Source organism: Panicum virgatum, chromosome 6N (genome assembly GCF_016808335.1).
Source record: "Panicum virgatum strain AP13 chromosome 6N, P.virgatum_v5, whole genome shotgun sequence".
Classification (NCBI taxonomy): Eukaryota; Viridiplantae; Streptophyta; class Magnoliopsida; order Poales; family Poaceae; genus Panicum; species Panicum virgatum.
Window position 1 is genome coordinate 17518325 of NC_053150.1, and position 24976 is coordinate 17543300.

The 24976-nt window shown below is 46.3% G+C and overlaps 1 protein-coding gene and 2 pseudogenes across 1 annotated transcript; all 3 read right to left on the bottom strand.

The window, feature by feature from the left end:
- Positions 1 to 617: 617 nt before the first annotated feature.
- LOC120677985 lies at positions 618 to 4687 on the bottom strand (annotated as a pseudogene).
- Positions 4688 to 11228: 6541 nt separating this feature from the next.
- LOC120678872 (xyloglucan endotransglycosylase/hydrolase protein 8-like) lies at positions 11229 to 12392 on the bottom strand. The gene is made up of 2 exons (XM_039960292.1): positions 12068 to 12392; positions 11229 to 11975 (listed from the first exon to the last, which is right to left on the bottom strand). Exons 1-2 carry the CDS (start codon positions 12332 to 12334, stop codon positions 11412 to 11414), a joined length of 831 nt encoding a protein of 276 aa, XP_039816226.1. The 5' UTR covers positions 12335 to 12392; the 3' UTR covers positions 11229 to 11411.
- A 7911-nt stretch (positions 12393 to 20303) lies between these two features.
- On the bottom strand, positions 20304 to 24395 carry LOC120677987 (annotated as a pseudogene).
- Positions 24396 to 24976: the final 581 nt, after the last annotated feature.

Sequence of the window (24976 nt, forward strand, 5' to 3'; positions counted from 1 at the left end):
GCGGCAGGCTCCCCCCCCCAAATATAAAATTGGTGCTTGTGCTAAAGGTGGGCACAAACTATGTATCCAAGCATTTGGGGCTGACCAATTTGATACAATGAACAAAATGCTAATCTTGTGGGTCTAATAGACCTCTTTTTTCAAACTAAGGCCCCCCTTTTTGGAACAAAGGAAAAACGTAGGATTTTTTTTTGCGAATTTTAAGCCTATAGCAAAATTTCCAATGTTACCTTTAATTTGGGACAACGGATTACCCTATGAAATTTAGGATTCCTATAAGATGCATGAATCTATTGGAATTTCGGAGGAAAACTAACATGAGATTGTGAAGCGCAAGGCAGGAGGGCTCCCACCCAAATGCTTGGACACATGGTTTGTGACCACCTTTAGCACAAGCAACAATTTTATATTTGGGGGGGGAGGCAAGTGACTACCGCCCGGTAGGGGGGCGGCAGGCTTCCGCCAGGAGCCTCCGCGTAAAAAAAAATATATTTATTTACATGTAGATCTCTGCCGCCCCCCTCTGGGCGGTAGGGGTATAAAACTGTAAAATGTGAAATCAAAAATATATTTCTGTAAAAAACATTTTTAAAAAATATAAAAATAAAAAAGTCGCGTTAACTGAAGAAGCTGCTGTTTACCCCAGCCCAGAGCTTAACCTCAGTGTATGCTGGCACGAAGAAAACATCGCCTTCCTTTGCTCTTTTTCCATCAGAAGATAGAGAATCTGCCTGGAGCTTACCTTCCTCGGTTATAACGACAAAGACAAATGGGCCCGGCACCGAGGATAGGATAACCAGTTCACCGGCAGGTACCAAGCAGCAATCGACCTCAAACTCATCAAATGGAGGGGTGTAGCGTCTTACGTATGGCTGCACACGGACGCCTTGCAAGATTTCCGGGAATACCTGCATGAAAAGGCTCTTATGCATGATTGATGACACTGACAAAATATAAGAACAAAGAAGCAAATTACAAGCCTAGCTAGCTAGCTTTGAAGAGCCGATCAGCCAGTTTTTGTTTCTTGACTTGACAGATGTGCTCATTTCATTTACTTGATTCAAAAAAATACTTCCAAATTTCAATGTTTTCCATGAATGCGTGTATATGGGAAAACAACTAGGATTATTCTCCAAAAACATATACTTTTTTAACACCAAAGATAATATATATTATGAACCTAGTGAATTTATTAGGTACTAACTTGTGTTGTTCAACATTATAGGTCAGAGAAGATCACTGGCAATAGGGGTGGAGCCAGCGTGGGCCCCCCCTACCCCAATGTTGTCCACTGGAGGCAAGCCCCCCCCCCACATACACACACCTAAGAAATTTTGGCATAGCGAAGAGGAGGAAGAAGGAGAAGAGAGGAAGACGAAGGGAAAGAGAGAAGAAAATGAGCCCCCCTTATCCAAATTCTGGCTCCGCCTCTAACTGGCAACATTGCAAACGTGAAGGATGTACTTGCCAAATACATAATTCCTAAACCTAGCTTACAGGTTGAACAAGTAAAATATATATAAATATTAGACGTGACACGATAGTAATAACGGCACTGACCTGTTTGTATGTTAGCATTGAGCAGAGAGTTTGTATATCTTTGTACTTAGGAGTCAAACCAGCACGGACAACATTGTCTGAGGTGGCCATACATTCAATGCATTCCCCCAGAGAGATACGCATGCGGTTCATTTGCACCAATATAAAGTGCTTCACCAGGACCAAGTTTGACGTAGTTAAAGAAAAGTGCTGCTATGACACCAATATCATCTTCATATTGTCTCTCCAGTGACAAAACCAGCTGTTCTTTATCTGTTAAGGTTCTAATCTGGATAGATAAAGAAAGCATGATGAGGCAAACATATTTATTTTGAAAAAACAAGTAGCCTGGCTGTCTACAAGCTTATGAGTTAGCACCATCCAAGGATCTTTTCCAACCATAGAAAATTGCAAATATTTGAATTGTCACAGATAGCAGCCTATAATTATGGAATGCAGCAGTTTACCGCCTATACACTCAATTTATATGCGGTGTTTGTTGAGATTTAACACCTGCTTCCAAAATACTGGGTGGCCCAACTATACTTGATGTGCCAAAAAAGTTGGTTGGTAAATGAACTTCAAAATTATGTCATATGAAAAAATAGGGAACACGGGTGCAAATGTCTCACCGTAACAGAAAAACGACCTGTAAAAAATCATTTAAATCATGCAATCCAAACAAAAGGGGTAATGGCACGATGAAGACAAAAATGGCAACCTTGGGGTGCCTTTTAGCAAGGAGAAATTTCAAGCTTCGTCTGATTTACAACTACATGTTATTAGTAGTAAATGTTTGCAGTTTCCAATTGTTCATGTCACAAAAGCAATATATATCTTTGAGGCTTTGTGATCAACTTTGTCAGTTATGCTAAACATGTGTTCTTTTTTATTTTCAAGGAAACATAATGTTAACATCTGTCAAAAATAAAAAAAGAATATTCTAAATGTATCTGAACCAACATGATAATTAGCTTTGCAAGCCGCAAATGATCATCTTGTAAGCTATATGTTCAACCTTAATATTATCTCATTTTTGCATTTAACCTATACTACCCACGTTTGGCACTTAATGGTGTTGAGTGTTGACTGTAAGCTGAGGTGGAAACCCCTCAAGTTCATACCTACAGCTTAACTCACGTGAAAATGACAAATATCAGGTGCATATGCACTACATACAAAATTTCCTCCTACATATGTACTAGGTAACAAATTTTGTCATGTCGTAGATATGCACATAAAATTTTCGTTTTCATATGTATTAAGATCGAATGAGTTTGAATTTGAGTTTTTGCATCGATGTGTTTCACAATCTCAGGTATAGATGCCAAGTTTCAAAAAAAAAGCAAAGCTTCTAGGCATGCGTTTTGACATATTTGTGCCAGTTTCAAAATCCGTGGTGTTTTCACCTGATATACTCCGCTAAAAGCCTGTTCCTGTGCTAGAGTGCCACCATCAGAGTTGCCCAATTAACATGTAGAATTATTACCATTCACTTGATCATAAGTGGCAACGAGCCAACAGATGCAGATATTCCACCCTGATGAGACATCTTATGGTATGATGCCATCTATGGGAGCATTTGAAAAATGGGGGTTCACTGTTTTTCGTTTTTTCACTATTTTGCCATCTGTATAGTTCGTAGCTCGATAGAGCTATATATAGAAATGAAGATACTGATGAAGGACTCAACGTCTCCTGAACAACTTTTTCATCATTTAAAAGATAGTAGCACCTAAATATCTTTTCACGGAACATGAATTAGGAAGACGTTAATGCATCATAAAAAAAAAAGAACCAGAGCGAGACAAATTTGCTAGCAACCTCCAGGATATGAAGGTGGACGTTAGTAAAACTGATGTCATAACAAACTGTAGGAGATCACAGCAATTATGAGCTAAGAAAAATTTTCACCTTGCTCTCAATATTCAGGCGACGGATCAGTTTGGAAAGTGCTTCAGAAACCTTCTCTTTACTTGCTGCCATTAGCTTAGCAAAAGCTGATTGCAAACTGGATTTTATTTCATTACCCTCATCATACTCCTTCAAGCTCATCAGCTTGCCTGCATGCTCATGCCCAACTAGCCCTTCAACTTCAGGTACAGTCCTCAGGACATCCTTGAGCTCCTTGATTGTATAAAGGGTATGTTAATTTATACCTCCTCTGCCCCCAAATTATAATTTGTTTAACTTTTTTACCCCAAATTTGACATCTTATTTAAATTTTTGTGCAAAATATCACTTATTTTGTTGTGGCTTGCATTATTAATAAAAGTACTTTAAAAATAATTTAAATTTGACTATGTTTACACAATATTTTTGAATAAGACTAGTATTCAAACTTAAGGTCAAAACATCAAACGAATTATAATTTGGAACTGCGAGGTAGTAGGTAAGGATGTGTCCTTTGCAGACTAGAACATTAAATAAAATAGAACAAGTTTCCTCGGAGATAAAGAAACGGGGTAGGAGAGAGAGAGACAAACCAAAATTGAGATTATACAGTAGTTCAGGTTCTGGAGACATGTCATACCTCCATGCCCGCAAAGCCATAAAGCAGCCGAAACTCAGGGATGGCGATGGCCATCTCGGGCTTGTGGTTATCATCCTTGTAGATGGAAGGCCGCAGCGCGTGCAGCGCCTCGGCGAGTTTCTTGTCCGGGTGCGCCTGGATCGAGAGCGCCTTGGCCACCGATAACACCTGCAAATTGACCAGGCGTCGCCGATCGAGTTAACCGGCGTTCGACACGGACGAAGCCAAAACGTACGCCGAGTCAATCATCAGTTGACCGATGCTATATACCTTGAAGAGGAATGGGATCTCGCCTCCCCACCGCGCGGCGGCGGCGGGGCCGAGCGCGTCGGGTTTCCGCACGAGCCAGTCCCTGAGGAGCTCGCCGTCGTCGAGGAGCGTGGAGGGGCCCGACGAGTGCGTGCCCATCCAGAGCTCAGCGTATGGCCGGGCCAAGTCGGGGTCCTGGTCGTCGGCGAGGCGAGCGACGAGGGAGGCAGCCCCGCGCCGGCCCCACTCGTAATGCTGCACAGCGCAGCGCAGCCTCTGCGGCGCCGGCGGCGGCAGAGACGACGGCTCCACGTCGCGCTGCGAGGACGCCGCCGCCGCGGTCTCCGGCGGAGACGGGTGCTCCATTGGGAACTGACGCGGGGAGGGACACGGACGAGGGAAGCTTTTAATAATAGAGAGCTGATGCGGCGTGGCAACTGGCAGCTGGCAAGTTAGGGTGTGTTTAGAGCATCTCCCAGAGTTGCCAAATTTTACTTGGCAACTCCCAAAACTATATGTCAAATAAAAAAATAGTCCATCTCTAATAATTTGCTATTTTAGACTTGGCAAAATAAAAAAGAAGGCCCACAAGACTTATCATGGTCGGTTTCTTTGCTTCGCGCGTAGCGTTCTTCTCCGTTCCGGCCCTCTCCTCCATCCAGATCTCTTCCCAACCGTTTATCGAAGCTTTAAATTGTTGTTGATCCATTTACCCCGGGCCAGGAGCCATGCCTGGAGAGTGTTCAATCAAATATATTTTAAATAAATATACGAGTGTGTAATGGATCAAGAGCAGGAGACAAGGATGAGACATGGATCAGCAGCAGCGTAATCTTCTACTAGTACGTCCAATCAAGTCAGGAGCAGCAGCATACAATAAGAGCAGGCAATGATTATGCAGGTCGAGCAGCTCGTGTGTAATCGGCAGGAGCAGCAGTGTACAGCAGGAGCAGCATGCAATTTGCGCGACGGTAGCCAGCGCGCATATTTGCGCGTGGAACGGCTGCATTTTCCAAGTTGGCAAAAGATGGCAAGGGAGATAGCAAACTGTTGGAGACCTATTTTTTCTTATTTTTGTCAAAAACCAATGATGGAAACCAATTTGACAAATTATTGGAGATGCTCTTAGATCACTTTGCATTTTACGTTTTTAGAAAAAAAACTTCAATATTTAAAATATTAAATGTAGACTAATCACAAAACGAATCTAATGAGTCTAATTAATCCATCATTAGAGCATGTATACTATAGCATTACTGTAGCAATTTAGTGTCTAATCACGTCATACTTAGGCTCATTAGATTCGTCTCGCGATTTACAGTCCATTTGTGTAATATGATTTATTTTTTAACTATATTTAGTACATCATGCAAGTGATTTAAAAAAATTATATTTTACATTTTGGGATCTAAACAAGACCTTACTCAGTTCCTGTCAAGTCCAGCCCGTCCATGCGTCCAACTGGAGTGGAGACAGACGACAGATTGCCAGGAGTTAGCTGGTAACGTAAAGCGCAGCGGCCGCGGATCTCGCAATAGCTGCAAGCCTGCAAACAGTTGCAACAATGAGGCTCATAAACTCTGTAAACAAAAAAAACATCACATCGAATATTTCGACATATACATGGAGTACTAAATGAAATCTATTTACAAAACTTTTTATATGGATGGGCTGTAAATCGCGAGATGAATCTAATGAGCCTACTTAATTCATGATTTGCAATAGTGATGCTACAATAACTATCCGCTAATTATTGATTAATTATGAATTAATTAGCATTATTAGATTCGTCTCGCGATTTACAACCCATCTGTGAAAAAAGTTTTATAAATAGACTTCATTTAGTTCCTCAAATTATTAAGATTCTATCGTAAAAAAATTTTGGGTTCGAACTAAACACGGCTTGAGATTTTTTATCTGGAGGCTTCTAGATTTTAAATTCTCTTCTGTCGAGTTTGTGTAGCGCGTGAGTGTATCCATCTGGTTACGTACCGTGGAAGAGTGGTGGAACAATGTGCCGCCAGTTGTACGTCGTTGCTGGACATTGATTGTAAATTTGTAATTGCTTTTATTGTGGCCTCAGATTATGCTCCAAAACTAATAATGACACCCTTAGCGGTTGAAGCTATTACTTTCACCTACATACAGATGTATTATTGGCATTTCACTTGAAACTGTCTATTGGCTGACAAATTTCACTTACAGCGCGCGGTGTATTGGCTGACAATACTCCATGTGAGGACAACATTCGAACAATTTATTCCCTCCGTCTTGAAATATAGGTCATTCTAGAATTCAAAATTTGTCCTCAAATATAAGTCATTCTAGGTTGAAAGTGGATCCAACCATCTTAATTGTGCATCGTTTTCAGGTTTTTCTTAATAAAAGACGTGCATGCAACCATGTAGAGGAGGTGCATGTGGGGGAGGTGCATGGGAAAATGGCATACTACTTTAATTAGCACATATTTAATGACCCAAATAGAGTTCCAATACATAATAATTAGGGGTAGAAGAGTCTTTTCTACACAATCATAATCTGTCCTAAAAACTCTATAATGACCTACATTTTAGGACGGAGGGAGTACATTGAACTGCAAGAATATTAAATGTAAATTGTTTGAATGTTGTCCTTACATGGAGTACGTACCATATTTAGATATCGTGTGATCCTTAAGGAATATATTGTTTTATGGTTTTTACATTTGCAATCACTAGTACAAAACACGCCAAAGGTCCACCCTAAAAGTACTAGAATGAAGATTAACCAGTATCTATGCTAGGTTCATCTTCGTACTGGTACTTTTGAGGTGGATGGGAATGTGACCTATGGATGAGTCTTAGGTACCGGTTGCTAAGGTTCTCCATAGGTACCGGGTGGTAACTTTTACATTAGTACCGGTGGTACCACCAACTAATGCCTATGGATGAGCCTTAGGTACCGGTTGGTGTTACCAATTGGTACCCTAGGCTCATCCATGAGTTATTTCAACAGAAAATTATCTATCTTCCTATCAAAAGTGATATGTAGGCGAGATAGTAAGAAGGGTTCATGTGAGGCAAGAGATCCTGAGTTCGAATCCCACCCAACCACTTTTGCCAAAAAAAATACTAGCCTTAGGCACCGGTTCTTCTACCCGGTGCTCATGACCGTGACTTTTGGTCTCGATTTCAGGGTACTGGTTCAAGAACCGGTACCTTAGCCCTTTACCAACCGCGGTTCTTCTACCCGGTGCTCATGACCGTGACTTTTGGTCTCGATTTCAGGGTACCGGTTCAAGAACCGGTACCTTAGCCCTTTACCAACCGGTGCCTATGGGCACTTTTCCAGTAGTGAATATCAAATATCATCATAGCGTTAGCTAGGATTGAGGATTATAATTTTTTTTAAATGCATTTATTCCTTAAATAAATACAAGGATCTGTTATTTTGATTAATATCATACCTAAAGGTCTACAAGATGGTGAGCACATGGATGAATTTTGGAAGTGCTTGGGACATTTTTAGGAATTTCCGCTGTGTATTCGTAGAATTTGTTTGGATTAAAAGCTTTTTCTTGTGTATAAGCAACTAAGCTTTTCTATATACAAAAGCTAAGGAAACCGGGAGAGGCAATGTCGTACCTCTCACGGGCTTTTTTCTATATACAAAAGCAACTAAGATTTTTTCTATATACCGAATCCGGACCTCTCACGGGCTGCCTCATAGTCGCCACCTCGATAACACAAAACACAGGGGCCTCACCACATCTACCGTTGGACACTCCACCTCACTCTCGTCGCCTCAAGGAAACACTGCACGCGGGGACCATGGCACGCCCACCTCAGTTTCCACATCACGGATCTGTTTCTTAAGTTACCGTCAGGGTGGTGGGTGAATTTGCCCTGCCACCCTGGATCTCCGTCAAACCGCTGAGTCACTACCACTACTACAGAAATCTTAATTTGTCTTGGTTGGGAAACCTCAGTTGTCCCGCGTAAAAAGTCTCTGTTGCCATGTTAGCATGTCGAAGAAGTCGCTTGCGCCATCTTCCGGTGATGTACCACATCAGATAGTCTAGCCAAGCTGGACAACCCACAATGTGGATGCCACAAGCGCTGTCCTCCCATGCAGTCCCACTCCGCACTGACGGATGCCAAGCAACGCCAACCGCCGCGGTCCGCTGCAAGCAACCACAATTGACAATCATGCGGGAACCTTCGACCGCCACCATAGCCACGTGAAAACCTACATGTTGGGTAAACAACACCCGTTCAGCTTGCCAAGAAGAGAGATTGCCGCCACTGACTGCGACCGCCCATGACTAATGAACCAGAAATGCCAAGGGCTGGGATAGGTATCTAGAGATGATGCCTCCAAGAAGGGTACAACGTTGAGGGCTCCGCTATCACTCGTCCAGGAACTAGAGGTTTTCACCCAGAGAAACCCAGGCAATAGGGTTGGAGCTTCGATGTGACGCTTCCCAGCGTGGGGAACGACGCCATAGGGCACCGCCGTCATGTACGCCGGCAGGAAATACGGTAAGGGCTTTCGCCCGGAGTATTGCTCCCCATGCTCCACACTCACAGTTCGGCACTCCTAGATCGTAGCCAAGGCAACCAAGCCAGGGTGGTGCCGCCGCCGCTCCTCCTCTCACCCAGCCGCAAACCACCGCCATTCCATTCCTATTGCGCACGAGGCCATCGCCGTCAAGCCGGGCCTAGCCGCTCAGCTGCGAGAAATTGCAGTTGTCGCACCTCCAGGCACTGGGCGAGCAAGTCCGTAGTTGGCCCGACTGTGTCGCCACCCAGGAACGCCGCACACGACCACATCACCTCCGTGGCCACCTCCTGGAAGAAGTATTCCTCCACGACGTGAGCCAGGCCCCGCCCCACGCCCAGCTCAAGCTAGCTTGCCACCGCCCACATCACCATGAAGCTCGCCAGGGATAGCAAGTACTGCCGCCCCACGCGGCCCCGCTGCTGATAGCCGACAACACCGCGCCCACACTTCCTTGCAGCCAGGCCAGCGCACCTTCTTCGCGCCCGCACTGCGATTAGCCGTCGCCTCCGCAAGATCACATAACTTCAGGCCAGGGTGCCGCCGCATGTAGAAGGGAGCATCACCACCAAGCCACACGCGGCCGCCGCTAGTGCTACTTACCGGACCCGCCAAAGGACCGCTCCGCTGCCGCACCGCGTAGATCCACCCCCATAGGTGCCGGATCTTCAGGCCCGGATCACCGCCGCCACTGCTCGCATGGTCGATGCTGCAGCATCCTCCACCTGAGCGGGAGCAAGCCTACTGATGAAGAAGCCCCGCCACCGCCACTGCTTCCTAGCAGACATACGGACTTCCGGGACCCTGCTCCTGCGGTGGCGTGGTGGAGAGAAAGTCTGGGAGGGGGTGGCGGCGAAGGACGTTAGGGGTGCCACCCAAGTCGTCTCCCATGTAATAAGTACTTAGGAATAAACCTTTAGTACAAGTCCAATGGAAGAGTGGGGATTCACATTTCTAGGCAAGCCTAATGAAGGTCAAAGCAAACTTCTTAAAATTCGGCACCTTCATCATTAAGGATGGCTCTCAGATAAGATTTTGGGAAGATGAATGGTTGGGTAATAGATCCCTTCGCGAACAATACCCACAACTTTATAACATTGTTCGCAAAAAACAGAATACGGTGGCTGAGGTACTGTGTGTGTTCAGGTACCCCCCCAATCTATCTTGGCGAAGAGATCTAATTGGCAGCAAATTAGTAATGTGGAATAACCTTGCTACACGCCTAGCTAACATTACACTTAATCACGAATGGGATGATTTCAAATAGAATCTACACCAAACATGTGTTTTTACTGTAAAATCACATTACCTCGGACTAATACATCAGAATATCCCAAATACAATCAAAGATCAAGATCTTTCTATGGTACCTAAAATGGGGGGGTCATACTTACAAAAGACAACCTAGCAAGACGCAATTGGCAAGGGAGCCAACAATGCTGCTTTTGTCATGAAGATGAGACAATACAACATCTTTTCTTTGATTGCCACTTTACACGATTGGTATGGGCCTCGGTCTACGTGGCTTGGGATTTGCCTAAACAAAGTAGTGTATCTAATATGTTTGGAAACTGGTTGAATGGTATACTAAAAGATTACAAACCACTTGTCCTTGTAGGTGCTGCAGCCCTCTGCTGGTCTATTTGGCGCTGCAGAAATGTGGTGGTTTTTTTATAACAAAAACATTCTTTCTTGCAGGTTATCTTTGCGACTACACATTGGCTACAAACATGGGCTATCCCACAACGGCCTTCTTCGCATGACACCCTTGTGGCGGCATCGCATTTTTTGGCCCAGGTGGCCAATGATTTTTTTGCCCGGGTACATGGGTGGCAGTCTAATCTTAGGATTGATAGCTATTCCAAAACTTTTTAAAGGATTGTGTGTCGTTAGGGCAGAGGCCGGAACATTTTAAGACAATATATACACCTCGATGTATCAGACTTGAAGTTAATAAAGTTTCCCTTTTCTAAAAAAAAAAGTCGCCTCCCACGGGAGAGACGACGCGGGGGCTGGAACGGTCTGGCAAGATAAATGATTTAACATCTTCTATCCATGGAAGAACAGCAAAAATGAGTTCGGTGATGTCGTCAGTAATAAGTGCCGGCACAGAAACTAACTGATAACCAAAAAAATTACTGGCACGGATCTTCTGGATCAATGTTCGGTGCGCTTCGGGCTGACACGGATGAGATGGTCTGCAGTGTAGTGCAAATGTGCAATATAGGTTTTTTAATTGTATCCTCTCAGTTAGTGATGGAACATTTTGTAGTATTCCCTTTTACTATAATGATATTTGCTTTGCTCCTTGACTTTAGGAACGAAGATTCTCACAGCTCACTTGAACAATTGTATTGCGGTATCCAAAGACACATAAAAATCGCATGCTTTCTTTCTTGAGGAAAAACTAGGTGTCCAACCGCCCACACGTTGCGGCGGGGCTGCTATTTATCACAACTTTGCAAAGAAGAACACGAACCATAAATCCAATAAAAATAAGAACCAATAGCAATAGGTGCCCAGCTCTGGATCAAAAGGCGGAGGACTCAGCTTAGCTGCGGCTGCATTCAGCTGGGAGCCCCTGCGGGAACCTCCACCCATCCTGGCAGTAGTTGTAGCGCATGTAGTTGCGCTCCGCCCACTTCACGGTCCCCAACTCGGCGCGGCTGAGCTGCTTCCTCATCCAGCCATCCCTGCCGGCGTGGCACGCGCCGCCGCTGACGCAGGCGCTGGCGTAGAAGCTCCGGTAGGAGACGACGAAGGGCGCGTTGTTCCAGTCGATGGGGACCTTGCCCTTCTCGGTGGCCCAGTAGCTGCCGTCCCACAGGGTAGCATGCAGGGTCATGGGCTTGGAGCTCGGGTAGGGGAGGTCGGCGTAGCGCTTGAAGGAGCGGATGAAGACGTTGTCGACCTTGAAGAGGATGTTGCTGGGGTTCCAGATGATGGTGTAGGTGTGGTGGTCGGCCGAGGGGTCGAACCAGAGGTCGAACTGGTGCTCCTTCTTGCCGTCACCATTGGCCCAGACGTTGGTGTTGAGTACAACGGGCTGGCAACTTGAGTTGCCCAAGAGCTCCATGTCGATCTCGTCGCGCCAGTCGTCGGTGCCGGACGAAAGCTGCAATTGTCCACAAAGCAGCAGCATCTGTGAGTTATCTGCGGATCCAGTGAGAGGTTTTGTGCGAGTCGGGAGAAAGCTGATCGACTTACGTAAAAGCATGAGACGGTGCCGGCGGAGTTTCCCCGGATGAGCTTCATCTCGAAGCTGAACTCGCCGTAGAGGAACTGCTGCTTGGAGTTTAGGCCGGCGGCGCCGGAGCTCCGGTCTAGGTTGAGCATCACCACCTGCTGGCCCGAAGCGTCGCTTCCCATGCGCACGGTGCCGTCTGTGGTGAATTGTCTGAGCCAGGACCTCGCCGAGGCGACCTGCAAAATCGCAAGGGCGGCGGCGAGAAGAGCTAGAGAACGCCGCGCCATGGTGGCTACTCGATCTTGAGCGTCTTGGAAATGTGCTTGGAAAGTGGAGTGCGTTTGGGTTGTGGTGCGAAGAAAGCACAGGGGATGGGTCGCCTTTATACTAGTGGCCGCCAGTGCTGGGGGGCACAGACGTCCTGCTGATGCTGAAGATTGGGTACATTTTTTTCATGCATTATCGGGTCGGCGCGAAGGTCGTTACAATTATTCGTGTTGCACATGGGCTACAAGTACAACCGGCGATAATCTTGGGTGTTCATACATTGGCAGTTTGATGATGTGTCCTAAGGAACACCTAGAATATCGTGGGTCCCAGAGATTAAGAGCCAGAACTGAAAGGGTGGTATAAGCTTCAGATAGGGTACTACTTTCATTTGCTCAATTGTACCAATTTTGCCACAAGCATGCATGTCTCCTTCCATAAGAGGTAAAAAGACTGCCTGATTGACATTACTCCCTCCATTCCGAATTAATGGTCATTTTGGTATTTTTTCTGGATCATAGTTTTTACTATACACCTAGAATAAATATACACTATATTTAGATACATTGCAAAAAATCTATGCATCAAGAAATTCCAAAATGACTTATAATTTGAAATGAAGGGAGTAGAAAATAGGTGACCCGCTAATCAGTCCACTGAAAAAAATTCACTTGCTTGACCGCCGGTCCAAAGCCCGGGCTAAACACATGAAAGCTACCTTGCCAAGTGAGAGTCCGAACCTGACAACCTCTACCACACCAGACCCATGAAGACGCGTTTCCAACATGGACGGACACGATGATGCCTTGCTAATCTCTCCATTCATAGCGTTAGTTGCGCCTTCGTTGCTTAACCACTCCGGCCGCCTCACCCATCACATTAAGCAAGCAACGTCATCGTTTATTCTACTACAAAAAATATTTTTAGGAGCGGGTATAAGATTGTATTTTTAGGGGCAGGTGCGATATCTGTCTCTAATTCTCACAGCTAAAAATCGATTTGTACAAGTGGGTAACGTACCCGCCCCTACAAATCATTTTCAGAAAATAAAAAAATCAGAAAATTTTTGAAAACATCAAAAGCAAAAAGAAAAAATATCCTAGCTAACTGCCCACCACCACAAGACCATCTACTATCGAGGTACAACTTTTTTTTATGAAATATGTGCATTTGCGTAAATAAGGTTCGAACCACTTGTCTCAAGCTTTGCACGTACCCTCCTCTCCACCATACTACACAAACACTTGTGACTCTATGAGACATGATATTTCTTTATAGTAACTTTGAAAATGATGTGTAGGGGCTGGTGAAGCCATGACCCGCCCCTACAAATTTATTTTTAGGGGCGAGTGACGCCGTGACTAGCCTATACAAATATTTTTTGTTTTCATTCCGAAAATCCATTTAAATCTTTAAATATAGCAAAAAAGTAAAAAAAGTGAAATTTCTACGCTATGGTTATTTTGATCTACAGATACCGAAAGAATATGTCAAATACATTTTAGTGTATATAAATATTAAGATTGTGATAACTTCAAAATATGTCTTGAGTTGTATGAGACACACTACTACAAAAAATAGTTTATGGTGACCCTTTTTTAACACATCCGAGGAGGTCAGTTTTTATTAACTGAAGTGTTTAAAAGAAACCATCTCGCAAAATGGATTAACTGTGGCGGGTACACTTAAAAAGCCCGTCTCAGTTAATATTGATTAACTGAAGCGGTTGTTCTAAAGCAAATGCCTCAGTTAATCGATTAACCAACACGGGCGCACTATAAGGCTTGCCTCAGAAAATACAGACTCAACTAAAAGGCCAAACATCCCATCCTGGCCCGATATCCCGCTTAGTGTATATATATCTCTTAGGGTTTGGAGTGCCACACTTCTCTCTCTCCCCCTCCACCACAGTCAGTTGCCGCCCTTCCTCACCCTCTCCACTCCCTCCCGCACTCACGCACGGCCCTCTTCCTCTGCCCCGGCCCTTCCTCTCCCTTCCGACTACTGGCGCCGGAGCCGAGCAGCAGTGGCGGCACGGAGCAGCGCCTCAGAGCAGGGGCGGCGGCAGCGCTGACGCCGCTGAGCCGTGGCCTGGAGCGGCGGCGGCAGCGCGAAGGACGGCGGCCGGCACCTGGAGCGACCACGGTGGCCCGAACAATGGTGGCCTCGACCCGGAGCGGCGGCGGCGGCTGTGGCGAGAAGGGCAGCAATCAAGCAGAGGCAGCGCGGGAGGACAGCAGCCGAGCTGACGGTGGTGGTGGAGCAGCACCAGGCACGGCGATGGGCCGTGATGGGCTCGGCAGGGTCTGTGGTTGGCTCGACAGGCTTATGATGGGCTCGGCAGGCTTTTTCTTTTTGTTTTAATTTTTTATTTGATTAACCGTGGCGGGCAAGGAAACTACCTCCATTAAGGCACGATTAACTATGACCATTGCTCCGAGACGGTTGCAATAACTACCTCGATTAATGTTTTTTTTTGCCCGCCTCTGTAAAGATTTCTGAAGTAGTGATACTACACTACAACAAAACATGCAAGTAGAGATATTATTTTTAGCTTGTAGAGATATTTTAGGTTACGTTGTCTCTACATAATTGTAGAGTCATTTTTTACTATGTCGTAGAGATGTCACTACATCCAATATCACTTTGATAGGTGAGACACTTTGTTAATACTCTAGTCACTGTGCACCATGGAGAGGGAGCGGCGAGAGCAACCCGCTGCTCCCGTCGCAACACGTGCCGGGCAGAGGACGCGCGACACGGGCCATGGGTTCCTCACTCTGCCCTCTTGCCGAGGTCGCGCTCCGTGCTCTACGTGTGGGCCTCTTTGGTGCCGCACCGCCTCTGATCCACGCGGGCCTCGCCACGATGCGCTGCCTCTGTCTCCACGGGACACCGCCCGTTCCCTTCCTGCCTCTTTTCCGCTTTCGTTTTCCTCCTCTCGCGGTGGCCTAGGGTTTGGGAGGGTTTGGGGAAGGCAGGACCTCGCCGACATTGCAGGAGAGCGGCGGCGCGGGAGTCCTCAGCCCGGCCATCGGCGACCGGCCCGACCGACGGCGTCGTCCTCCAGGCGCGCGGCTTCGGCGCCATCGTCCGCGGAGGTCCCCGCCGGCGGATGCGCGGCACGGCGGTGCGCATGCGCCGCGGCGGCAACCTGCGGCCCTCCCTCCCTGCCGGCGTACACGTGACACGGCGACGCGCACGTGCAGCGGCGTCGGGGCCGGCGACCGTGGCGGCCTCCTCCCTTCGTCGATGTGCCCCCTCCTCCCTCCTCGTGGCTACGTCTTCTCTGCCTCACACTCGCGTGCATGCGATCCCACGCTTGGATCTCGCTGCCATTGCAGGAGAGCGGCGGCGCGGGAGTCCTCAGCCCGGCCGTCGGCGACCGGCCCGACCGACGGCGTCGTCCTCCAGGCGCGCGGCTTTGGCGCCATCGTCCGCAGAGGTCCCCGCCGGCGGATGCGAGGCACGGCAGCGCGCACGCGCTGCGGCGGCGGCCCGCGGCCCTTCCTCCCCGCCGGCGTACGCGCGGCATGGCGGCGCGCACGCGCAATGGCGTCATGGCCGGCGACCGTGGCGGCCTCCTCCCTTCGTTGATGTGCTCCCGCCTCTCTCCTCGTGGCTTCGTCTTCTTTGCCTCACGCTCGCGTGGATGCGATCCCATTCTTCTTCCTCCCCGCTATTGAGGGGCACACTGACTCCATCACCAAATCACATCCTTCCTGCGCATGTTTTTGCTGACCGCAATAGATCTCTCTCTCTCTCTCTCTGATTATAAAGGCATGGATCTTCCCCTTTTGCAAGCATCTACTGTCTTGAGATGTTGTTTCCCTTAGATGTAGCAACCATACCAAACTGCTTAAGGTCCTTACTGATTACTATCTAATATACTATGCATGAATCTTGCTCCACAATACATCTGAGAACTTTGGTAGCGACTTGATAAGTTTTATGCTGAGTAATATCCGATATGCATTCTACATGTGCCTCTCTATTAAACAAATCTGGGAACATGAATGAACCTCTCTTTACAATGTATCAGAGAACATGTTGAGTATTGGTGTCTATTTTGATTTCAATCTGTAGCTTGCCAATTGAGTGGTAAATTTGTAAATATATTAGTTCATGTAATTAGCTTAATTATATGCTCGCATTTCACTTTTAGTTAGTTTCAAATATTCTCTGAAAACGAACACGAACAACCAATGAACGTAGAGTACTGTAGAGCTTAAGTGCGTTTAGCAATTATAAAAGAATAAACAGTAATAAATAGAACAAACAAAATTGGATTTGGGAAAAAAGGGAAAAGGTCATTGGTACCGGTTGGAAATACCAACCGGTACCAAAGGGGCTGCCACCTTACGTCAGCGAAGCAGCCTCTTTGGTACCGGCTGGTATTTCCAACCGGTACCAATGGAGGTCTAAGGCACCGGTTAAAAAACCCGATGTCTTAAGTAGAGGCCAATGGTCGCGGTTGCGGGGCACCGGTTGGGATACCGGTGCCTTTGGCATTTCTCAGCCGGTGCCCAAGGCCCGTTTTCTAGTAGTGCTAGCTCCTCTCTCTCTCCTCATCTCCTCCCCCCTCAGCCACTCTCCACCTCTCTCTGTCTCCCATGCTGCCCAATCTCTTTCCCAGAGTTCCCTCTCCCCCCTCCGACTCTCTCTCAAGCCGTGGTGGTGCAGTGCGCAGCCTTGCAGCGCCGGTGCTCGGCGATCGTGGTAGGACCAGGGTTTTATTTCCCAACCGGTTTCCGGTAACCGCCGGGCTCCGGTTCCGGTTTACCGGACCGGTTTGACCGGTTACCGGTGGAAACCGGTTGAATTCAAATCCAAATTCAAATAAATTCAAATTTTCCCGTGCAACCGGTTCCGACCGGTTTACCGGCCGGTTTGACCGGTTTACCGGCCGGTTTTACCGGTTTACCGGTCGGTTTGACCGGTTTGAAATTCAAAAGCTCCCGTGCAACCGGTTTACCGGCCGGTTTTACCGGTTTACCGACCGGTTTGACCGGTTTACCGGCCGGTTTGACCGGTTTGATCGGTGGGCCTTCATGGGCCGGTCCATTTTTTTTCTTTTTCTTTTTTGATTTAACTTTAAATTCCCACAAACTATACTAAATGAATGAATTTTTGAGAAAATTTGACACCATTAGATTCATCACACCTTGAAGTATTTTTAGGAATTTTTTGGGAATTTTTCATTTTTTGAATTCAAATTTAAAATTTGAATTTTGGCCGGTTGGGTACCGGCCGGAACCGGAACCGGACCGGACCGGTTTGACCGGTAACCGGTCAAACCGGACCGGTTCCCACCGGTTTGGTTAACCTTGGGTAGGACAGCAAGCGGCAGGATAGCACCTGGATCTGCAGTGCCAGTGAGCGCCACGATGAACGTGGCGGGGCGGCGCGCGGCACCGGAGCGCCGATGTGCCGCAGTCCGCGTCGGGATGGCAAGCGGTAGTGCGGTGCCCGGAGCTTCAGTGCCGGCGACAGCCACGACAGACATGGTAGGGCGGCGCACAACACCGAAGCGCCGACGTGCAGCGAGCCGCAGCACGGCAGCAGGACGTCACGCTGCGGGCGGCCCCCAGCCCTGTAGCGTCGGCGCGCGGTGGCGCGCGGCGGCGCTCGGCGGGACGGTGGGTAGCCTGGCTGCGCTCGGACCTGTAGCGCCAGGGCACCCCGCGGCGGACGTGGCTAGGCTGCGCGGCCTCGCAGCATTGGTATGTGTGCCATGCGGCGGGATGGCACGCACCGGTGCAGCGCCCGACCCTACAGTGTTGGTGCGCAGTGGCACGCGGCGGGGCTGCGTACAGTTCGGTAGCATCAGCACGCGACGGCATGGCGCGCGGCTCGGCAGTGGTAGCACTCGGCACGGCGGCTAGCGGCCCGGCAGCGGGGGGGGAGGAGGCAACCAGCGAGCCGCAGTGGTGCGTGGGAAGCAGCGGTGATGCACAGTGCGAAGGCAGCAGCGGCGGCGCGCGGAGGGTCTTTTGCATGGGGACCGCGGTGACGGCGCACGCAGTGCTCGAGCAAGTGGAGCATCGGGCAAGTGGAGCATGGCGGCGATGATGCAGGAAAACGGTGTGGGGCCGACGAGCACGCTTGGAGAAGCCAGACCGCAAGATTTTTTTTTTAATTCATTTTGGCAGGTTCCCTAGCGTCCCAAGTTCGAGTCCAAATAGTAGGTAAATCTTTATTTCCCGTCAATTTTTTCCCTACTAGTGTATCCCTACCAAATTTCCTTTGAAAATGGTTACCCTAGGATTTTTCGACCATTTCCCTAGGGTTTTGGCTCTAGGGAAACAGGTCGCTTCCAGTAGTGCTGGTTCATTGGAAGATAAACTTTGGTTAACAAAGTTAGTTGGAGAGATCCAACCAACCCGGTAGAGTGATTGGATTTGCCAACGCCATACGCACATGTCGTTCTATAATTATTGATTGGCTTCTACCCATGATTTTGATAGGAAGATTACTCGCTCCGTTTCTGTTACATGTCGTAGAATTTGTCTTAAGTCAAATTTAGATAATTCTTACTAAGTTTATATAAAAATATGGCAACTACTACAACTACTAAAACTCTATGCATGGTGAATTCAATGAAACAAACCTTGTATGATAAATTTATTATCTTTTCTACAAACTTGATCAATATTGGCTAAATTTGACTTGTGACAAACCGACATAAATAAAGAAAATTAGGGAGTACTTTGAACAAAAGTCAAAAGTTTAATCGAGCAGTCGTAAAAAACATGGCACAGCTCCACATGCTCTTGGCAATTATCGCGCTCCACAAGAAATTCCATCGGAGATACATTATTCTATGAAATCTTTTGCTAACCAATATAGTATTTCAAATCTGGGAACTCCTCCCTGAAAGTGAGGGATTATGCAGAAATAGTAGACTGATTGTGATGAGCATTATTGAAACAAACCATAATATATATGCAGTTGGCAATGCTCACCAGCCGAAGGATGACATGCACATGAATCTATGAGACTACCCGCACGCACACACGATGGTGTGATAGCTTGTTTGCATTGATCAGTTCTCTAGTAGTGTAAGGCCGGGCTTGAACACACGCAAGGGCCCAAGCCCCAATCCAAATCTGCCTAACAGACCCAATAGTCACAGTGCGGTCCACTTGCACCACCAGTTAACTGAAGCGGCTTTTTTATTTTTATATTTTTTAAAAACGTTTTTTATAGAAATATATTTTCTGTTTCACATTTTACAGTTTTATACTCCTACCGCCCGGCAGGGGGTGGCAGGGACCTACATGTAAATAAATATTTTTTTTTTGCACGAAGGCCCCTGGCGGGAGTTTGCCGCCCCCTGCCGTGCGGCAGGCAACCCGCCCGCCCGGCGGGGGCGGCAGGCTCCCCCCCCCAAATATAAAATTGGTGCTTGTGCTAAAGGTGGGCACAAACTATGTATCCAAGCATTTGGGGCTGACCAATTTGATACAATGAACAAAATGCTAATCTTGTGGGTCTAATAGACCTCTTTTTTCAAACTAAGGCCCCCCTTTTTGGAACAAAGGAAAAACGTAGGATTTTTTTTTGCGAATTTTAAGCCTATAGCAAAATTTCCAATGTTACCTTTAATTTGGGACAACGGATTACCCTATGAAATTTAGGATTCCTATAAGATGCATGAATCTATTGGAATTTCGGAGGAAAACTAACATGAGATTGTGAAGCGCAAGGCAGGAGGGCTCCCACCCAAATGCTTGGACACATGGTTTGTGACCACCTTTAGCACAAGCAACAATTTTATATTTGGGGGGGGAGGCAAGTGACTACCGCCCGGTAGGGGGGCGGCAGGCTTCCGCCAGGAGCCTCCGCGTAAAAAAAAATATATTTATTTACATGTAGATCTCTGCCGCCCCCCTCTGGGCGGTAGGGGTATAAAACTGTAAAATGTGAAATCAAAAATATATTTCTGTAAAAAACATTTTTAAAAAATATAAAAATAAAAAAGTCGCGTTAACTGAAGAAGCTGCTGTTTACCCCAGCCCAGAGCTTAACCTCAGTGTATGCTGGCACGAAGAAAACATCGCCTTCCTTTGCTCTTTTTCCATCAGAAGATAGAGAATCTGCCTGGAGCTTACCTTCCTCGGTTATAACGACAAAGACAAATGGGCCCGGCACCGAGGATAGGATAACCAGTTCACCGGCAGGTACCAAGCAGCAATCGACCTCAAACTCATCAAATGGAGGGGTGTAGCGTCTTACGTATGGCTGCACACGGACGCCTTGCAAGATTTCCGGGAATACCTGCATGAAAAGGCTCTTATGCATGATTGATGACACTGACAAAATATAAGAACAAAGAAGCAAATTACAAGCCTAGCTAGCTAGCTTTGAAGAGCCGATCAGCCAGTTTTTGTTTCTTGACTTGACAGATGTGCTCATTTCATTTACTTGATTCAAAAAAATACTTCCAAATTTCAATGTTTTCCATGAATGCGTGTATATGGGAAAACAACTAGGATTATTCTCCAAAAACATATACTTTTTTAACACCAAAGATAATATATATTATGAACCTAGTGAATTTATTAGGTACTAACTTGTGTTGTTCAACATTATAGGTCAGAGAAGATCACTGGCAATAGGGGTGGAGCCAGCGTGGGCCCCCCCTACCCCAATGTTGTCCACTGGAGGCAAGCCCCCCCCCCCCCCCCCCCCCCCCCCCCCCCACATACACACACCTAAGAAATTTTGGCATAGCGAAGAGGAGGAAGAAGGAGAAGAGAGGAAGACGAAGGGAAAGAGAGAAGAAAATGAGCCCCCCTTATCCAAATTCTGGCTCCGCCTCTAACTGGCAACATTGCAAATGTGAAGGATGTACTTGCCAAATACATAATTCCTAAACCTAGCTTACAGGTTGAACAAGTAAAATATATATAAATATTAGACGTGACACGATAGTAATAACGGCACTGACCTGTTTGTATGTTAGCATTGAGCAGAGAGTTTGTATATCTTTGTACTTAGGAGTCAAACCAGCACGGACAACATTGTCTGAGGTGGCCATACATTCAATGCATTCCCCCAGAGAGATACGCATGCGGTTCATTTGCACCAATATAAAGTGCTTCACCAGGACCAAGTTTGACGTAGTTAAAGAAAAGTGCTGCTATGACACCAATATCATCTTCATATTGTCTCTCCAGTGACAAAACCAGCTGTTCTTTATCTGTTAAGGTTCTAATCTGGATAGATAAAGAAAGCATGATGAGGCAAACATATTTATTTTGAAAAAACAAGTAGCCTGGCTGTCTACAAGCTTATGAGTTAGCACCATCCAAGGATCTTTTCCAACCATAGAAAATTGCAAATATTTGAATTGTCACAGATAGCAGCCTATAATTATGGAATGCAGCAGTTTACCGCCTATACACTCAATTTATATGCGGTGTTTGTTGAGATTTAACACCTGCTTCCAAAATACTGGGTGGCCCAACTATACTTGATGTGCCAAAAAAGTTGGTTGGTAAATGAACTTCAAAATTATGTCATATGAAAAAATAGGGAACACGGGTGCAAATGTCTCACCGTAACAGAAAAACGACCTGTAAAAAATCATTTAAATCATGCAATCCAAACAAAAGGGGTAATGGCACGATGAAGACAAAAATGGCAACCTTGGGGTGCCTTTTAGCAAGGAGAAATTTCAAGCTTCGTCTGATTTACAACTACATGTTATTAGTAGTAAATGTTTGCAGTTTCCAATTGTTCATGTCACAAAAGCAATATATATCTTTGAGGCTTTGTGATCAACTTTGTCAGTTATGCTAAACATGTGTTCTTTTTTATTTTCAAGGAAACATAATGTTAACATCTGTCAAAAATAAAAAAAGAATATTCTAAATGTATCTGAACCAACATGATAATTAGCTTTGCAAGCCGCAAATGATCATCTTGTAAGCTATATGTTCAACCTTAATATTATCTCATTTTTGCATTTAACCTATACTACCCACGTTTGGCACTTAATGGTGTTGAGTGTTGACTGTAAGCTGAGGTGGAAACCCCTCAAGTTCATACCTACAGCTTAACTCACGTGAAAATGACAAATATCAGGTGCATATGCACTACATACAAAATTTCCTCCTACATATGTACTAGGTAACAAATTTTGTCATGTCGTAGATATGCACATAAAATTTTCGTTTTCATATGTATTAAGATCGAATGAGTTTGAATTTGAGTTTTTGCATCGATGTGTTTCACAATCTCAGGTATAGATGCCAAGTTTCAAAAAAAAAGCAAAGCTTCTAGGCATGCGTTTTGACATATTTGTGCCAGTTTCAAAATCCGTGGTGTTTTCACCTGATATACTCCGCTAAAAGCCTGTTCCTGTGCTAGAGTGCCACCATCAGAGTTGCCCAATTAACATGTAGAATTATTACCATTCACTTGATCATAAGTGGCAACGAGCCAACAGATGCAGATATTCCACCCTGATGAGACATCTTATGGTATGATGCCATCTATGGGAGCATTTGAAAAATGGGGGTTCACTGTTTTTCGTTTTTTCACTATTTTGCCATCTGTATAGTTCGTAGCTCGATAGAGCTATATATAGAAATGAAGATACTGATGAAGGACTCAACGTCTCCTGAACAACTTTTTCATCATTTAAAAGATAGTAGCACCTAAATATCTTTTCACGGAACATGAATTAGGAAGACGTTAATGCATCATAAAAAAAAAGAACCAGAGCGAGACAAATTTGCTAGCAACCTCCAGGATATGAAGGTGGACGTTAGTAAAACTGATGTCATAACAAACTGTAGGAGATCACAGCAATTATGAGCTAAGAAAAATTTTCACCTTGCTCTCAATATTCAGGCGACGGATCAGTTTGGAAAGTGCTTCAGAAACCTTCTCTTTACTTGCTGCCATTAGCTTAGCAAAAGCTGATTGCAAACTGGATTTTATTTCATTACCCTCATCATACTCCTTCAAGCTCATCAGCTTGCCTGCATGCTCATGCCCAACTAGCCCTTCAACTTCAGGTACAGTCCTCAGGACATCCTTGAGCTCCTTGATTGTATAAAGGGTATGTTAATTTATACCTCCTCTGCCCCCAAATTATAATTTGTTTAACTTTTTTACCCCAAATTTGACATCTTATTTAAATTTTTGTGCAAAATATCACTTATTTTGTTGTGGCTTGCATTATTAATAAAAGTACTTTAAAAATAATTTAAATTTGACTATGTTTACACAATATTTTTGAATAAGACTAGTATTCAAACTTAAGGTCAAAACATCAAACGAATTATAATTTGGAACTGCGAGGTAGTAGGTAAGGATGTGTCCTTTGCAGACTAGAACATTAAATAAAATAGAACAAGTTTCCTCGGAGATAAAGAAACGGGGTAGGAGAGAGAGAGAGACAAACCAAAATTGAGATTATACAGTAGTTCAGGTTCTGGAGACATGTCATACCTCCATGCCCGCAAAGCCATAAAGCAGCCGAAACTCAGGGATGGCGATGGCCATCTCGGGCTTGTGGTTATCATCCTTGTAGATGGAAGGCCGCAGCGCGTGCAGCGCCTCGGCGAGTTTCTTGTCCGGGTGCGCCTGGATCGAGAGCGCCTTGGCCACCGATAACACCTGCAAATTGACCAGGCGTCGCCGATCGAGTTAACCGGCGTTCGACACGGACGAAGCCAAAACGTACGCCGAGTCAATCATCAGTTGACCGATGCTATATACCTTGAAGAGGAATGGGATCTCGCCTCCCCACCGCGCGGCGGCGGCGGGGCCGAGCGCGTCGGGTTTCCGCACGAGCCAGTCCCTGAGGAGCTCGCCGTCGTCGAGGAGCGTGGAGGGGCCCGACGAGTGCGTGCCCATCCAGAGCTCAGCGTATGGCCGGGCCAAGTCGGGGTCCTGGTCGTCGGCGAGGCGAGCGACGAGGGAGGCAGCCCCGCGCCGGCCCCACTCGTAATGCTGCACAGCGCAGCGCAGCCTCTGCGGCGCCGGCGGCGGCAGAGACGACGGCTCCACGTCGCGCTGCGAGGACGCCGCCGCCGCGGTCTCCGGCGGAGACGGGTGCTCCATTGGGAACTGACGCGGGGAGGGACACGGACGAGGGAAGCTTTTAATAATAGAGAGCTGATGCGGCGTGGCAACTGGCAGCTGGCAAGTTAGGGTGTGTTTAGAGCATCTCCCAGAGTTGCCAAATTTTACTTGGCAACTCCCAAAACTATATGTCAAATAAAAAAATAGTCCATCTCTAATAATTTGCTATTTTAGACTTGGCAAAATAAAAAAGAAGGCCCACAAGACTTATCATGGTCGGTTTCTTTGCTTCGCGCGTAGCGTTCTTCTCCGTTCCGGCCCTCTCCTCCATCCAGATCTCTTCCCAACCGTTTATCGAAGCTTTAAATTGTTGTTGATCCATTTACCCCGGGCCAGGAGCCATGCCTGGAGAGTGTTCAATCAAATATATTTTAAATAAATATACGAGTGTGTAATGGATCAAGAGCAGGAGACAAGGATGAGACATGGATCAGCAGCAGCGTAATCTTCTACTAGTACGTCCAATCAAGTCAGGAGCAGCAGCATACAATAAGAGCAGGCAATGATTATGCAGGTCGAGCAGCTCGTGTGTAATCGGCAGGAGCAGCAGTGTACAGCAG